The sequence below is a fragment of the Triturus cristatus genome, chromosome 9 (genome assembly GCF_964204655.1).
Source record: "Triturus cristatus chromosome 9, aTriCri1.1, whole genome shotgun sequence".
Lineage (NCBI taxonomy): Eukaryota > Metazoa > Chordata > Amphibia > Caudata > Salamandridae > Triturus > Triturus cristatus.
In genome coordinates, this window is record NC_140592.1 from 1,104,818,949 (window position 1) to 1,104,837,214 (window position 18,266).

Genomic DNA, 18,266 nt, shown 5'->3' on the forward strand with positions numbered 1-18,266 from the left:
GGTTGGACCAAAGACCATCGCATGGATGATCAGCTCTTGATTGGGTTCACTGGAGTAAAGAAGCAAAACGAACCATCTGCAGATGGATACTACTCTGTATAAAAATCTGACACGCATTGGTGAAGAAACAACTCCCCGAAGGCATGTGAGCTCACCCTACCAGGACCAAAGCCACCACTACTGCATTAGCGCATGGAGTGCCTATCCTGAACATCTGTCAAGCTGCCACGTGGTTGTCTCGCCAATCATTCATAAACTACTACTGCTTGGACAGTCCGGTCCATTGTGATAGGCATTTCGATCATTGGATCCTCCAGGACTTTTTGGTCGAAGTTATTTCACAGAACCTCCTCCTGCAAGGTATTGCTTGGGTATCTATTCCAAGGTCAATCTGTGGCTAGAAGTCTCTATCAGAAGAACAGGTTACTACTCTTCGGTAGGGCTTTTTTTCTGATAGAGACTGTATCTAACTTCATATTCCTCACTGATCCTCCCCACTCTACGAATTAGGGTCTTTCTCAAAAAGATCCAGTCTGGTCAAATCCTAACATTGGTTTTGACATGGCTCCATGTTTATGGTATGGAACTAGTTACAGAAGAAACTGATGTCCGCGCGCTGGGGTGGTGCCTTTATAGGCACCGTGACATCACTTCATATGCAAATGATGCCTGTGCAGAACTGAACTACGCAACCTTCTGGTGCGTGAAGGTACTGCTCAAGATTTTACAGATCCAGTCTGACACCTGGGGATTATTTTAAGGTGAGGAATCTGCAGTTAGATAATCTCTGCCTGAAAAAGCGTTACCGAAGATAAGTAACTTGTTCATCTGGTGGTCCCTCGATTCAGCTGACAAAGCCTTTAGGAAGGTGAATATCAGCATAATCATGTGGCTTATGGTGTCGGATTTTTGACCTGAGATACCATAGCACCTCACAAACGTGCAATTTCATGGGGGCATCTATTTGGCCTGCAGATATTCACATTCGCCATCCCTCCTATTCGGAAGCGAGCTGCTATCTAAGATACTAATTATTAGTCTCAATGGACAGTGCACAATTCTGTCTTGCTACATTACACTCCATTTACATTACTCTTCTACTGAGGAAAATAATCTGAAGTGGAGTCTTAGCCCTGTTGCATTGTGGACTAATGTAGGAGTCACCAGTTATCTCAAGACTAAAGACTTAACTTAAATAACATGCAATTGTTTGCACCCAACACTAGAAGCAGAACATATCATTCTATAGCACTACAAGCTACAAACTTAAGGTTATATCTTCCTTTTATCTCCAATTCTGTAACTCTGAGTGGGTGTGGATTTGACAGGGGCATGCCTATTATCGGTCTGGTTATGGTAACAAACAGCATTTTGAGTTGTTTGGTAGTGATGAGCTGATATTTTCTTTTTAGTTTGGAAAGCAGTTGGCTGGAAGTCAGTTTTTTTCAATTCTTCTTATGTTCTGAGAGTTTATCCGGCAGCTGCTAACTGCTCAAAGAACCATGGTTGGTTGGTTTGTGATGGCTTCTTTCTGTGTGCAGGGGAACAAGTACAAATAAGTGAACAGCGATTTTTTTCATGGTTATTACCTGCAAATACTTAATCTTCTGAATTGTTTGGTTTGTTCAGTAGAGGCACAACTTGTTGTTGGACAATTGAAGGAATAAACTGTTTTTGGGCTGTGGCAAGTATTTATGCTGGTGGTGGTGTCTTTAAGGACAGGGAAGTGATTGGTTCATGCAGTTGAGAGAAATAAAGATTACTTGCTTCAAATCCTTAAAAATTAGTTCCAGAATCTTACATTTGTAGTGGGTTTTAAGATAACTGTGTTGCTGCAGGTTATGAATTTTCATTGTTAGGCCTAAAGCAGCTCTCAGTCAGTGTTGAAATCTCCATGAAGATGTTTTGGAGGATAGCATGTAATATAGTCTTTTGAGCTGCTCAGTGAATTTAGAATTATTTTTAGATAGATGGCAATTTGTGTGGATTAGGCTAGTATCCAATGTGGAAGTGTGAACTACGGGTTTACAAATTTCGCTGGTGCAGCACATTGAAGATAAAACAGTTTTACAGTTAATGGTATTATTGATGATGACTGCAATGACATTCCTTGTTTTGTGGTGTCTGTTGGCTCTGAAGACTGGATAGTTGATAGTATCAGTAAGTGTAAATTCTGATGAATACTTCTAACCATAGAGTCCTCACCTCTGAAATCTAACTTTCCAGGTGTCAGACTGGCAATGTTTGTGATTTTATGGTGATGTCATAGTGCTCTGGATGAGACAGAATAAAGCCTCATGTAAGCACACACCCCTGTGTGCTGATGTCCGTTCCTTTCTTTCCATGCTCTTTGAAATGGACTTAGAGATCTGCTACCAAATTTGTCAATTTTCCAACAACTTTAAATTTAGCCCAACAGTGTGCCAGGGAAGATGCCTTCCATGAGAACTACAGACGTCAAGCCATGCCATGACCGCTGGGAGCAGATGTTGTTTCACAGACCCACACAATGTGTGCCTCTGGTTCTTGGACTCACACAACTTAAAGTTGGGCAATAAGGGCACACTCCTGCATCAGAAGCGATCAGACAGAAGGAGGAGAAGCTCTATGTCGCCAAGCATAAGAAGAAGTTGCGTTTGGCACAGCACTCTCACTCCGCTCCAAGTTGCAGAGCGGCTGCTGGGCTAGTCTTGCACAAAGTCTTCAGGTAAGTTGTAGTAAAAAATGTGCCATAAATGCAAGAAAGGCAAGTGAGACTCAACCTTATTTCACCATTCAAAATCAGGTGAGAAGTCGTGTGGACAACACTTGACAGGAACTTCGCCTCTCGTGTCTTCTGAATCTGATCCACTTCTACAGTTGACCCTGGCTCATCCTGAATTCCTTAGCCATCGTCAATACTGCAGCAAATGGCAGTCTTCAAGGAGGCCATGCTGCAGATCTTTCAGATGCTGCCAGCACCGTCTGGTGTAACTTTACAGCCGTATGGGCCTCAAGTCAGACTGCTGTCAGAAGGCCCTCCTCCAGTCCAGTGTCTTTCCTCCGGTCACATTCCTGGCATTTGCTGAAGCCGATCCAGACTTCAAGTCCAGCGCAGGGTCCACACAAGTTTCTTCTTTCTAGATACTGATACTGACTCTACCTGCAGCGGATCCATTTGCAACGCCTTCCTCTGACCCCAAACAAACGCTTTCCTCTGATCCGTACCAGGCCTATTTCATTCTGCAAAATAACTAAAGCACAGTCAGTAGTTTTACAGTGAGGCCTTCAGCCCGGACTCCCCCCTTGATGCCAGAACTACAAAGGATGCAGGCCTTCTTTGACCCCCAACTCTTGTGCAGTTCATAGCATCTCCAATGTCCCTTACAACACCGATGATGACAAGGAGGCAGACAATCTGCTCCCCCTCATTACACTGATGATGGGCTGTGCTGAGACTTGCATAATGCCATTGGGCTAAGTACCCCACCTAGAGCTGTACTCACCACTTAGTCCACCAGTGGTAGGAAGTGTCTCTTTTGCTTTGGTGTGAAAATGTGCAATTGCCTGCTATGGAAATCAAAGCCAATTTATTGGCTGAAATTCTTCAAACTTTTAAGACACTATTGCCATTTAAAGCCAGACATTCTTACAGACACTTACATAGCCACTTAGTCTGAGCCATGCTCAGCCCCTCCGGTTAGCTGACGTGACCAGAGGTCATAGATCAGCCCCTGGTGAACATGATTTTTTGATGAAACACACAATGCCTAAAAGCCTTGTGGTGTAGGCATCTACTAGTAAAGTAATTCGAAATGTTTCTCCATTGAAACACCTTGTGAGGCAGTTGTAATCTGTTGATGCTTTTAAGAAAATGTTTTCTTCAGCTTTTCCAAGCTATGATCTTTGAGTTTGGTGTGCCTTCTGGAATGCTACACCCATGCCTTATGAACCATGGCCAGCCTAGTCTTGCTGGTTGTTGGACCGGGCCCTTTCTGCAGGGTTATCCCCAAACTTTTTGTCCCCCTCTGCCTATTTTTTCTGACCTCCTTTTTGTTGATTTTAGGACTCTGGGCAAATTACCACTGTTTATAATTGCGAGAGTGTATGTGCTATTTCCTCTAATCGTGGTATGATGGGTTACACCTGTTTGGCATATTTGATTTACTTATAAGTCCCTTGCAAAGTGGTATCCTATATACCCAGGGCCTGTAAATTAAATGCTGCTAGTGGGCCTGCAGCACTCATTGTGCAATCCTTGGAAGTAGCCTTTCAAACCTGTCTCCGGCCTGCCACCGCAGGGCCTGTGTGTGCAGTTTACTACCACTTCAACCTGGCTTTTAAAACTATTTACGAAGCCTTAAACTCCCCTTTTATTACACATAAGTCACTCCTAAGTTAGGCCATAGGTAGCCCTACGGGCAGGGTGCTGTGTAAGTAGAAGGTAGGACATGTGTCTTTATGTGAGCCATGTCCTGTTAGTGACAAACAGCCTATTTCATTTTTTACTGCTGTGAGACCTACTTCTCTCATAGGCTAGCGTTGAGAATTCCTTTATATATTTTTAAGTGGTAATTCCGGATCATAAAGCAGTGGCGTTACCATGTAGGGTATGTTTAGATTAGTGGTGATAAATCCTACTTAGACGTGTAGTAAGATATTACATTACTGTTTTAGAAATGCCACTTTTAGAGATTTACACCCAGGGATACTGAATAACCTTATTTTTCTCTGGGTAGTTAATTTTAAATCACTGATTATCCATACTGCACATTTTCCACATTATACTTCACCACACGCTAGGTAGCTTCTTTGTTTATTTGGAGATTTAGTCCTCCTGATACACATTAAAACATCCGCGAGCTCCTCCTATTGACATTGGTAAGGAGTTGTAGCTCCTTAACGGCACTAGGTGCTGTTAAGAGGAGGCCCCAGATGATGAAGCATGCCACTTCGGTGGGTGATGGGACTCCATCCTTTTTTTGAGGACTTCTTTTATGAACATTTTGTTGGGTTATTGTCAGTTTTACTTCTAGACCCGCGGACTCTTTGTTGATATACATTAAGTAAGTAAGGGATGTGTCCGTGCTGGTCTTTAAATTTCCCTGTGACCCTCTAACCAATCGGTGTTTTTTGTCACTCCTAAGTTAGGCCATAGGTAGCCCTATGGGCAGGGTGCTGTGTAAGTAGAAGGTAGGACATGTGTCTTTATGTGTGCCATGTCCTGTTAGTGACAAACAGCCTATTTCATTTTTTACTGCTGTGAGACCTACTTCTCTCATAGGCTAGCATTGAGAATTCCTTTATATATTTTTAAGTGGTAATTCCGGATCATAAAGCAGTGGCGTTACCATGTTGGGTATGTTTAGATTAGTAGTGATAAATCCTACTTAGGCGTGTAGTAAGATATTACATTACTGTTTTAGAAATGCCACTTTTAGAGGTTTACAGCCTGACTCCAATACTTGTCTGACCTGGGTGGCAGCTACACTTGGTGCATACATTCCAGACAGCCACTTCACAGGAAGTGTTGGGTGTGTCAGAGGATACATCTGCATTCATCTGCATACTGATAGTCTTCTTGGACTGAGAGATGGAGGTGGGTCACACTTAACATTTGAATAGGTTGTGTACTGCCCTCACACAAAGGGCTGATTTACCCCCTGCTGATTGTCTGGAGCCAGGGCTGGGTTGAAAGGGAGTGTTGCGCCTTTCTAAGGGTTCCTTTGAAGTCACCGGTTCATCAAAGACATTTCTGAGTAAAAGTACTGGGTCTCTGATCCCATGTTTTTAGACACTGCGTGGGTTTTAACCAGACGATGCTGGATTTACAATCTGCACATTGCCAGATGACTGCTGTGCTGTCAGGAGGGACCACCATTTGACTGACTGCTCTGCTGTGTTGGCCTGCTGCCTGCTGATTGATGGGCTGCAGGAGGGACTACCACTTCGCACTCTGCCGGAATGTGCTGACCTGCTGCTTGCCGCCTTCTGCTGTGTCCTATTAGTGCTCTCCAAGGGCTTGTTACCTTGATCCCTGTTGAGCAATCCCAGGGCCATCAAAAATTGCCTCTAAGCTCCTCTGCTGTGTGACTCGGTGGCTTACGAGTCCGACAGCAGCATGCTACATAAAGACCACCTTTTCTCCTTGTCTTTGTACACCTGCAACAGGAGCCCATCCTAGTGCGTCGTCAGTGCTTCGCTATAGCAGAGGACAGAGCATTGTGGTGAGCAAGCTGCACTTCACGCTGCAATAGAGAACGGCTGGTGTGTTCCTTCCCTCAGTCACGCTGCCCCGGACGGGCATATGGACCCTGCAGGCTTCCTTTCAACGAGGCTGTGTTGCCTTAGTAGCCGAACGTCATCAACACTGCTCCGCCCCAAGAGAAACGCCTCGATTTAGTTGAAAATGTAGGCCCCGCATCCAAGGCCGACTGACGCTGAAGGAAGAGTGGTTAGTGTAGTTGCTCTATGTTTTGCCAGGGTTCTGTGTTGCCGAGGACACCCACGGGGTCCCCTCGGATCGCTGGGTCCTGCACAACAACTCCTGACGGTGGGAGTCACCTCTCCGAGAGACCTGTACGGTCTCAACCCCTTTCGAGCTCGCCAGTCTCTCCCCTTCACAGAGGGGTTACCCATCTGAGGAACCCCCTTGCCAGCCATCGCCCGATTCGGAGGAGGCCTCAGTGTCGCCGGTACTGCCAGGTACTGCCCTGTGGCAGCGGCACCGCACACTCGCTGGCAGCTGTGTTTTCAGGGAGCTGGTAGCGAGGTCTCCTGCGTGACCCTTGAGTCTTGTGCCACCCCCTTACTCTGTAGGCCAAATCTTGGGGGCACTTGATCTTCTGTGAGTATTGCAGGGAAGAACCTCGACTGATCCCCCCCGGCACAGCGTGAAATCACCCGTTGGAACTTGCCTGATCCAAGGAAACTGTGAATTACTGTTTTATAGGTAGTAGGCGTGCAGGTGCCCTTGTGCCCTACATTTTATTCATAAGTTCTCTTGTTTCAGTTAGACCGATAGTGATTACTGTAACCCTGCTGGTAGGGCTGCAGGTGTTCCTGTACCTATGTTTGAGTACTGTTATTGGTGTGCTTTTCTGCTGCATAAAATGCCCTAGGTTTTTACAGATATATGTTGGTTTTTCCTTGCATTGTCCGGGATAACAAGTACTGTCTGGGGAATTGCGTTGGATGCACAATATTTATGATCATGTTATTTTGGTCTTGTTTTATGTAAATATATTAAATATATGTATATTTCATCATCATAAACTTTATTTCGGCCACTAGGGCCATAAAAGTGACAACATTTTACAGACAGTGTTAATAATGGAAGACGATCACATCAAGATAAAATCACAAATATAAAAAGTACCAAAATCGAATGAAAAATTAAAATTTAAGCTTAATCCAGATAATTATTAGTTAGTGCAGAATTTCCTACGTTTCAACCACATAGCATTTAAAAAACGTGAAACTGCAAATACAATTGGGGGATGGGTGTCATATTTCAAAACTCGCAGAGCTTTATCGCACTCTCTAAAACCAAGATTTCTGCAAATAGGTTTTACCCAGCGTTTTCTTTGCAGACAATACGTTGGGCAAAAGAAGAAAACATGATTTACATCCTCCATTTTATAACCACATGCGGGGCACGTAGTGTTTTTGTTAGGGTCCCATCTTGAAGTGAAGGACCTAAGCGGTAGAGTGCCCATTCTCAGCTGTAAATACAGCTTCCTAGCAACAGGGGGGAAGATCAGATCTAAAAATATCTCCCTCCCGTAATTCGGTTTAATCTGGAGAAACTGGGCGGTTAACCTACCAACATCTGGGTTCGTATGCAAGCGCAAAAGGTGAAAGTATCTAAACTGTTCTACCAGATTAGCTTTGGAAACAGCCAAACACGAGCTTTCCGGAGTACCCCATAGTTCAGGAAAGCCAATCTTGGCACAAGTGTCCCTAACATACATTAACCAAGGGATGTTCTTATTTTTAATTATAGGCAAAACCCCCATAAATTCATCTCTGTAGGATTCCAGATCCGGGTTAGACCAGAGCCTCTTCCAGTAAAGCACTGGCCGCACGGCCACCACTTCTTCCATAGGGAGCAGACCCAAGTCAAACCTGATGGGGACCAACGGGGAACTAGATGGTAAACTCAGCAAGTTCCTTATAAAGGAATTTTCAATCCTTGATAAACTCTCGGTTTTGGAGTGGCCCCAAAGTTCTGCTCCATAAGTAGTAGCTGCTCTTGCTTGTGATTTAAAAATGTCTATTACTGGTGCAGCTGGTTTAAAGACCGATCCTTTGAACAGTCTAGCCATTCCTCCTGTGATTTGGGTCAACTTTAAAGTGGAATTAGCAACTTGACCCCCCCATCCTAGGTCTTCTTGAAGTGTGATCCCCAGGTATCCAAACGTCTTTACCCGTTCGAGGGGAGTACCATTCAGTACTGGATTCGGGCGTGTATGTTTGGGAGGATTAAGGATCATAAATTTCGTTTTTGATAAATTAATCTCAAGACCCCTTTCCCCACAGAAGTCTACAAAACCATCTAATATACGCTGGATTCCCATGGGGGTGCGCGACAACAACAGGGTATCGTCAGCAAACATTAAAGCTGGTACCTTACCCAAGGCTAGTCTAGGGATGTCAGTATCCTTTATGCCTTCGATATGTTTTATAAGCCCATTAATGTATAAGCAGAACAGCGTAGGCGCTAGTACACATCCTTGGCGGACTCCTCGATTGACAGGAAAGCGTTCAGAAAGCTCCCCATATTTCCCGCATCTGACCTGTGCGAAATCGCCCGTGTGGAGGCTCTTCAGGATATCCAAAAGATAGGTGGGGACATTAAGTGCTCGAAGAACTCTCCACAGGTTTTCGCGCGGAACCAGATCAAATGCTGATCTTAGGTCGACAAAAATGAGATAGAGGCTGCCACCCTCCACACTCACAGTCTTCCAATATAGAACCTGAAGTCGGAAGATCTGATCAAGGGTTGAAATACCCTTTCTGAAGCCCGCCTGTAGGGTACTTAAAATATTGTGTTGGGTATGAGCATATGGATGGCATTTTCAACCTCCTTGATCGTGATTATCGGGAATTCCTCAGCTCAGCAATCTATGTTGGGAGGGGAAGCAGGTAAAGAGGGTGTGTTACAGATTATATCTGAATATAAACCCCTAAAATGATCTTCCCAGGCTGCAGGGGCTATGTTAGAACAAGTAGTAGTCTCAGGTTCTTTCTTACCATTGCTAACAATAGCCCAAAAGACTTTAAAGTCTTTATTCTGCAGAGCTAGTCTTAACTCCTCCCACTTATCATCTTCCCACGACTTTCTTGCCCTTTGGATCATTAGCTTGTACTGTACCCGTAGTGATTTGGTCCTGGTTTTATCCTTGGCTTTAATTGCCAGGATCAGTTCGCTCTTTAATTTCCTGCACTCGGGAGTATACCACATTTGTCTATTAGCCGAGTGGACCCTCCTAGTCACAACCGGAGAGAAGACATCCAAGAGTCGAGTTACTAAGTGGCTATGGATTTTAACAGGCCTAGATTTTCTCTCAGTAGAGATGCAATTAGACGCTGCTTCAGCCATATCATTGAGACAGGGCAGTGCCAGTCTGTAAGTTTCTGCCATTTTGTTCGGGCAAGCAAAGATACAGGGCCACCTAACTCTGTGTCTATTATTATGCAGAATTAGGGGTTGAGAAGGTATAAGACGCCACAGTATCATAGCTTGTAAATCCCCAACTTCCTGGTTTTAGTTTCATAGTAAGAGCATTATGATCACTATCATCTCGAACTATCACCCTAAAGTCAAGTACCTTGTCCCAGGATCTTATTTCAATGAGAATGTAATCTAAGATCGACGTTTGTCCCACTCTGTTAAAAGTGGCTTGCCCAGGGCGGTCAGATTTAAATCTGCCGTTACAAGCCCTCAAGGATAGAGAAAGAGTGAGAGCAAGGATTTGTAACACTAGTGGGGGTCCAAGCTTTGACCATAGGAATCAAGGGCTCAGGGATATTCCATTGTGTGTCTTCCGCCGTTGGGTCTTCCAAATCCAACAGGCTTAGTGGCTCATATTGGCAATTTAAATCGCCACCCACTATCACAGAATATTCAGAATTCAGAGTCAAGATATAATCATTCAAGTGTAGTATGACCTTGGATTCCCGTCCACTCGGTGAGGGTCTAGAATAGACATTCAAGAGAGCTAAATGTTTATTTCCGGGCAGTTCTAGTAGAACACATTGGATATCATCTGAGCCCGTTTGGAGCTGCCTTGCTGTGATACCCACCCCGTATATTTATATAATCCTGTGTGGAGTCTCTTTTGGGATGTATTCATTGTGTTTCTGTGTGAGTGTGTTGCACAAACGCTTTACACATTGCCACTGATGATAAGCCTGCCTGCTCTGTGCCAAGCTGCCAGAGGGTGAGCACAAGTTATCTTTGGTGTGTAACTGACTTACCCTGAATAGAGGGGTGGGTTCTGCCTGATGTAGGTGCATTCCCTGGCCAACCAGAAAACCCATTTCTAATACCAGCCATTCCAGAGGACCACAGAGCTTCACTGGCCCAAAACGATCCAAGACAGATGGAACGCAGCAAAGTATTTGTTGCATACAGGCCTGGACATCACCAACTCTTTAGGTCACGCTTTTGGCAAGAGTGTAGTGCTTAGAAGGTGCGCAAGAATGTGGTTAACCAGATTTCTTGGGACATGCCTTTCAATGGATCAAGAGTATTCTGAGAAAAGGCTGAGTCGGCCTTCAAGTGATTCATAGATAGTTGCTCCACAGCTCGTCTTTGAGGTTATTTTTCCTGGCCAGACAATTCCATTCGTAATATAGAAAGCATAGGAGATGTTCCAGAGACCATATTCAGCCAGTGGTGGATGGGTTTTACAGCTTGATCAAAGAGGCTGCACCTTGCCTTTTATCTTGCCTCCCCTCCTATTTTCTCAACACCACAGCAATTTTCGGTAGACCATGAATCTATCTTCATGTAAGAAGCTAATATCCTTCTGCCCAAATGTGTCATTTACCGGAAAGAGACGGGATGTACTTTGCTCTACCCCTCATGCCAAAGAAGGATGGAGGCCTCACGCCTATACTGGACCTCAAACTGTTAAATGGCTTTCTTAAGGACAGATTTAAAATGCTGAAAAGGCTCAGATCTTCTCTGCTCTGGATCAAGGGGAAAGGATGGCGTAATTGGTCTTGCAGTACTAGTATTTTCATATACCCGTCCTGCAGTCACACAGATACTACCTGCAGCTTACAATGGAGTTGGAACAGTTCCAAATTGCCCTGCTGAGTTCCTGATTTACCTCACCCCTTGGGTGTTCATGAAAGAGAAGGCTATGCTCCCAGATCATCTTCATAGGTCGGGATACCTATATTCCGATACCTCATTGAGTGTCTGCTCAAGGCAGGCTCATTTCACTAAGTCACAGACTACCTCAGGACAACTGCCGGACTTTTGATCTTTAGGTTTTCCTTCATTGGAGCTATTCTGGACATAGTAACATTCAAGACTTTTCCATCACTACAGAGAGTCTGGTACATTCAGAATATAATCCTAATATTTCAGGGTCTGTCCGGATTCCTGGTGAGGATGGTTCTGCGTCTTTTTCGGGCTCCTGGCCTCGTGTATCGTCGTAGGTCCTTACGCCAGATGGTACATGTGGACCCTGCAAAGGACACTAAGGTCTCAAAGGCCACAGCACCAGGGTTGCCTATCTGACTCTGACCAGATCTTGCAAGAGGCTGTTCAGGACCTCATGTGGTGGCAGATCAGTGCCAACACGACAATCGTAAGGCCACCCTTCCTTCCCCCCCTGGATTTCATAGTCGTAACAGATGCATTGTTATTGGGTTGGGGAGGCCTGCCGGGGACAAGATGATCAGGGTCCTGTGTTCTGCACTGGACATCCAGCTCCACATCAACCTTTTGGAGGTTCTGGCTTTCCGCCTCGTCCAGAAAGCCTTCCTGTTAACCATCGAGAGAAGGATGGGAAAAGTCCTAATTGACAACCCAACCGCCATGTGCTACTGTAATAAGCAGGTCAGGGTGTGATCCTGAATCCTGTGCCAAGTGGCCCTATGTCTCTGGAGGTGGATGGACCAGCAGACGATCTTTTTGGTAGCCAACTTCCTACTGGGGTTCCAGAATGGCATAGCAGATGAGCCATCCAGAGGTGACACAGGGCATCTTTGATCAGTGGGGAATGCCCTGTCTAGATCTGTACACCACTGCTGAGAATGTGCAGCGTCAAAGCTTCTGCGCACTGAAGTGCAGCTTCAATTTCTTCATATCGTGATCTTGAATGCAGTCCCTCACAGGCCTCTATACCTTCATCTGCAGGAATTCAGAAGAATTTGCCTACAGAATCTTGCTTCGTTAATATTAATGGGGCAGGGATTTTACAAATCTTTTCAAATCTTTTATTTTTGTCCTGCGACAGATTAACATATCCATCACACTGCAAAATTATTCTAATAATTATTGAAATGCACCGCAAATTCTGCGCTAATAATTGTGGCTCCAGTGCGACCTGAAAATAGTGAGTCCCCTATTAATTTATTTAACAAGCTTATATAGCACTCCAGCAGGTATTTGGGCACCCTGCATACAACTCGATTTACCCAGTTTCATTGAAGAATGTAGCAAAACTCTTGAACTGTATGAAAACAATTAATAAAGTAATTATTTGCAAGTACCATAGGAAAGTCATTGCAGGTATAAATATTAAAGAAATGACCCATGGGCTTTCCATAACACTGAGTTCCACAACAGTGTCGCCATAGGACATATGGTATAAAGAGGTCTCATTGTTTTCTCAAGATAGTCTTAGTTTATTATATAGCTACTAAAGATTCAGTTACTAGATACGCCAATACCTCTGCTAATTTAATTAGAGTAACAAAGTTGTTTACATACTCGTCCCGAGAATTCACACAACCAAACACGGAATAATATAAGAGTGTTAAACTTTGTTCGTTGTTTAATATATCAGAATACAGACTAAGGTAGATAAAAAAAAAATCTGAGTGACCCTGATATGAGAAGGGGCGCTAGGAATGTTATGTTATTTGAAATTTTTATTTATTCTTTTCAGTTGGCTAGACTTGACATTTTTGGCCAGTAAAACGTTTTTTTACGTATTTTACTTGTCTTTGAAAACTAATAAAACTTCAAAACTATTTAGCTTTTGATTTGTACCTACGGTTACTCTTTGCCCCAGAAATCACAATAAACAATTTAATTGGACTATTTATATAACATTGTAATAATTGTAATAGTCGTATAAGGATATTTAGATCATATAATAACATCTGAACTTTGAAATGTGACGTCATGTTAAATATATAAACTATATGTACGATTTTTTAAACATTTAAGATGTGGTAAAATATGCGAGGGATTCACTGTGGAACTTTGATAATGCGTTCTATACTTTTGACGTTTGATTATTTTAACTACCTGCAACTCTGAGGAAAGGACTTTGTTTGTTGAGGGAATGTAGAGCGTGTACCTTTTTTAACAATGACAAAAAGGCTAAGGAATCCTGCAATCAAGAACTATTAATATTTAGTTTGAGAAACTTAAATTAATAAACCGCTCATGGATTTGAAATATGCATAGCTGAAGAAATCATACCAATGGAATTACTTTCATTAAGTATTCTAATTAAATCTGGAGAGACATTGCTGTATAAAACATTTGGATTTAGTGGCTATATAGTAAACTAAAAACCTGTTATTTCTGAAGAAATTGGACGTTTCCTTCATTGTATCAATTCAGAAACATTTAGCATAACAATTAAAAGCTTTTGACAGGAGTGTAAAGATGAATTTTATTTAGGTTTGTCCTGAATGTAAGAACAGTGAGCTCAGTTGTGATTATGAGAGATATAGAGCTCCAGAAAATAAATATATTTCTGTAAATTACCAGTGGTTTTATTTTCAGGTTACTGTTCAAACATATAAGCTTTGTTAAAGTGTTAAATAATTTTTTTGCTCAAATGAGCTATTGTTTTCAAATTGATTATGTATCCATATTTGTCTTACGCTTTCTCACCGGGGGCAACATGTTTTTAATCGTTTGCATTTCTAGGTCTCAAAAACAGCACCAACTGGTGAATATTTGACAACGGGAAGTTTCATGGTTCGAGGTGAGAGCTGGATGGTGCATTATTCTCTGCTCTATTCCATGTCAAGTTATGGCTTGTCTGCCGGCAGACCTATTATTTCTAATACATAACCTATACTGAGGGTGGGCTTTGGGTCAGCCCTTGCATATGATTGGATTGATTGGTTGTCTATCTCAGTTGTCTGCTGGCTTTCCTCCCTATTCTTGTGTTTGCCCTGCCTACGAGCATTTCAGTCTTACACAACTTATTCAATGAGAATACAGTAAGTCGACTGTATACTTGAGGAATTCTTTGTTTACTTTTATTTACTGTGAGCACTCGATGGAAGGAGTGCATGTGTTTCCTTTCTCTCTTCCCCTTTGCTATTCTATTCTTTTCCATATTCCTCTTTACCCCCATTACCCAACCTTTGTTTTTGCTTCACCATCTCCACCATGCTTCTCGCCCTGCCCTCCATGTTATATATATTTTTATTTTGTTACGAGTGCCCGGCAGGTGCTAGGTGCTGCCAGGGTAGCTCCCTGCATGCACGTTCCTTTTTGAGTTTCCACAACCACCCCAGCTCCCCTGCCTCACTCCCCATCTCGCTCCTTGTGTTATGTTTGTATTTTTTAATTGTTGTTACTATTTGTTTTGAGCTGCACACTTGCAAAGTGCTACTTGGCTGCTCACTTCTTTTTCCTTTTTTTCATTTTAATTTACCATTCTGACATAGCCTTCCTCCATATCACAACTGTAATCTAAAAATGGCCACCATGCTTCATGACAACGCAGCGTTCTTCAGTGGCAATCTTGGAATGGGTTTTATTTAAAAGAAAACCCATTTCAAAATTGCCTGCCATGCATATGTACGCAGCTTGCTGCATGTGCTCTTATGCATTTAACATCAAGCATTGGTTGAAACCATTTGCTCAACTTTCTTGAACCAACACACATTGGCTTTGCCAGTGCTTGGTAGAAATTCTGCTACTGTCCTCTTGTTTACTTTAATTTATGAAAACTATCTTGATCCAATACTGTGCATTGGCGAGTGGATTCTATAGCAAGTGGTTGTATGGAGGCATATCCTTAAAATATACATATTTTGAAGCCAAAGTGTAATTGCCATATGAAAGCCTCCAAACAGCCTTGCTTCAATACAAAATGTAGAAAAAGTGAAACTGTGGAATATGTGATGACCTTTAAATTAGACATTGTCTATTTTATTGCACATTCTATTAATTTCAATATTTGTAGCATAATGTTGACTGCATCTTCTATGCAGTATTGTTCACATCGTCTTCAAATGTGCTGTGTACCTGATGAAAGTCATAAAAGTAGATCAAGAGACATGAAATGGAGCACCCATGCGCTGTCACAGCTATCCTTTTGCCCTCTGTCACAGAACGGGCATTGGTAAAAATATAGTGGTCATTCAGGAAGCTAGACCCACTGTTCCCTAACCTGTAGCTCTCTCGCTATCCAGGCGTTGTAGATATCATGTAGCTGAATGTAATCTGCTAGTCACAGTTCAGACACCATTGATTTTAGAAACCTTTGCCTCATTTTCTTCAAGGTCAGGCTGTGTTTGTGCCCAAAAAGGTATGAAATTGAATACGTCTGCAGTTAGTGACCTGCTCTGCGATCAAGAATAAGATGTTGATTTCACAGTGATGGAAGGAAGGCGGGTTGAGGAAGAGAAAATGGTAATGGGACCCTTAGCTGAGATGGACGGGTTGAGGACAGGTGTATATTTGATGCTAACTACTGTTAGATTAGTGGAGAGTAGTAGTAAAAAGGAGCTGAGTGCTAAGAGTTGGGACAGATCTATGCCTCTCTGGATCATAACAGACAAGGAAAGGCAACTGATCAGCATCTGTTAAGCAATCATTTTTTGATGTTGACTGTTTCCTGGTTCTACTAGCGAACCAATGTTCCTGAATATTCAGTTTTGATTTGCTAGCTCTGTCAACAAAGTCATTAATGGAATGGATGGCAATTAATTCTGCCCTGAGACCCCCAAGGATTGCATCCATCCTAGATACTGCCACTGTCATGGTATGTGTGAACAAAGTAAAGGAGATGGTTCTCATTGTCTCCTTGTGAGAGGAATAGAAACTTCAGGGATAATAGGAGAGTCCCTTCCAGGTTTGTGAAGTAACATACTGGCATTCTGCTGTGCTGGGCTACTGGACCTATCCTGCCAGAGCTCTTTCCTAACACTACACTGTCTATGAGGCTGTTTCAGTGCAGCACTCAAATCTAGTCTGTAATTTGTGTTTGCAATGAGACCACAGCAAAAGTGCTTGCTCAGCCTGTAACGCCCTTCAAGAGAGAATTAAGCACTGATGCAGTAGTATGTGGGTGAATTACTTGACGAAACAACTCTAGTGCTCTACTGTGTTGCTACCTGTTCTGGGTGCCATAGTTATCGAGGGAGCACTCTCTGACAAGGTATTTGAGTGAGAAAGGACATGTCAGGAAGGCATGTCTGTTAGCATAGAAGCCAGGGAAGAGTGAAGTTCAGTCTCACCACTCCGTCTCGGAAGAAGAATCTCCATGGCCCTGCAGGAAACCCTCATCTAGGACCAAGACTGCTCCTCAGATTTACAGTATTTGCATCAAAATGTTTCTAGATCCCACATGGCCTACAGTACATAGGATAACATATGGCACCAGCACCAAAGATTCTGCACCAAGGATTCTCCATCCAGGGAACCACTGTCAAAAAAGTCTTGACAGTCTGCACTGCCACTAATGTAAACAAGCATTTGCAATGCAATAGGTCTCGCATTTATACGAGTTTGAGCTATTGGCATTGTAAATGACAGTGCCTTTTATTTATGTTTTAAAAAAACCAAACTTAAATAAAAAGCATTGTCATTTACAATGCCAATAGCTCAAACTCTTATAAATGTGAAACCTATTGCATTGCAAATGCTTGTCTGACTGTTTGTGGGCGAGTGGGCCGGGTTTTACTGTGGATTCCCCGAATTTTACAACAAACATTGCCTGCACGATGCCGTCTCCCATGCCTTGTAAAGCACATACTTTGTTTACATTTCTTTATTGCCATTTTGGTCAAAAAGCACCACCGGCTGTAAAAAAAAAAAAAAAAAATTGGCCCACAGCTCACTTGCAAAACAGGAGCGATTGTTAAGGCGGGCACTCGGGCAATGGGCGTGTATCGGAGATGCAGCCCTAAATTGCCTTTTGGCCAGTGTGGTGGCCGATTTGGGCTGTCTCAGATGCCGCCAATGGCCCAGTGGGGGGCTGGGCGGCCTTTCCCAGGCAGATGGGTTTCTATTGGGGGGAAGGGGGAGGGGGGGGGGGAGAGGGGTAATTCCTGCGCTCTCACTGAGCTCGGCACAAAAGCGTCTCTAATTTCCTCAGACACCGCGCTGCTGCTGTCGACGCCATCTCCACAGGCTAGTTAGCTGAGCGCATGCACAATGATAGGTGTGGGCAGCGCTGACAGAGCCCTGCAATTACCCAAGTTGTTGTTATTCGGCAAGACTTCTTTCTCATGCTACGCCCCCCTTCCAAACGTGGCTAATGACCTAAGATACGAGTGCACGGGTTTTAGCAGCAGGGACTTTCAGGTGGCTGCTTTTACTAGTTTTTTATGGAACGGGCTAGATAGAAGCTTCTGGAAATAGTGGTTTGGGATAATTACGAAAGTGAATAATTTCTGTTCACTTAAGCAACGTCTGGGTGCAGTCTTGTAGATTCATGTGTAATCAAAGCGAAATCAAAGTCCCTTGTGCATTTCCTCAGACTGCGGTAGACTCCATAAGAGGTGTGATATTTAAATAAACCCGGAACAGGGGCGTGCAATTACGGCTCTGGTGAGAGGAGAGAACTGCGGGGGCAGGTTGATTGTTCTTATGTTTCCACCATTTGCAAAGACACTAAAGAGTTGTGGAGCCTGCCAGACATGTCATTGCACCGCATGTGAATCAGGGTCTGAAACCGTATAATTACGGTTGTAAAAGCTCGGAAATACAAAACGAGGCAATAATGCATTTGCCAGTACTCTGCCCGGTCTATTCAGTTTAGGGTTTCATAGAGTATTACCTTCTATTAGAAGTCATGCGGTTCTAGACTTTAGAGGTCACCATCAAACAATTGTTAGGGGAA

The 18,266-nt window shown here is 43.3% G+C and overlaps 1 protein-coding gene across 2 annotated transcripts in view; it reads left to right on the forward strand.

Annotated features, from left to right (window-relative positions):
• The window catches only part of NEMF (nuclear export mediator factor), a 453,826-nt gene that overhangs the window by 299,322 nt on the left and 136,238 nt on the right, over window positions 1-18,266 (forward strand). For both annotated transcript variants that reach the window (XM_085627010.1, XM_085627011.1), the window contains exon 20: window positions 14,111-14,168. In XM_085627010.1, coding sequence (XP_085483136.1) covers window positions 14,111-14,168 — 58 coding nt within the window. The remainder of the gene's footprint in view (window positions 1-14,110; window positions 14,169-18,266) is intronic.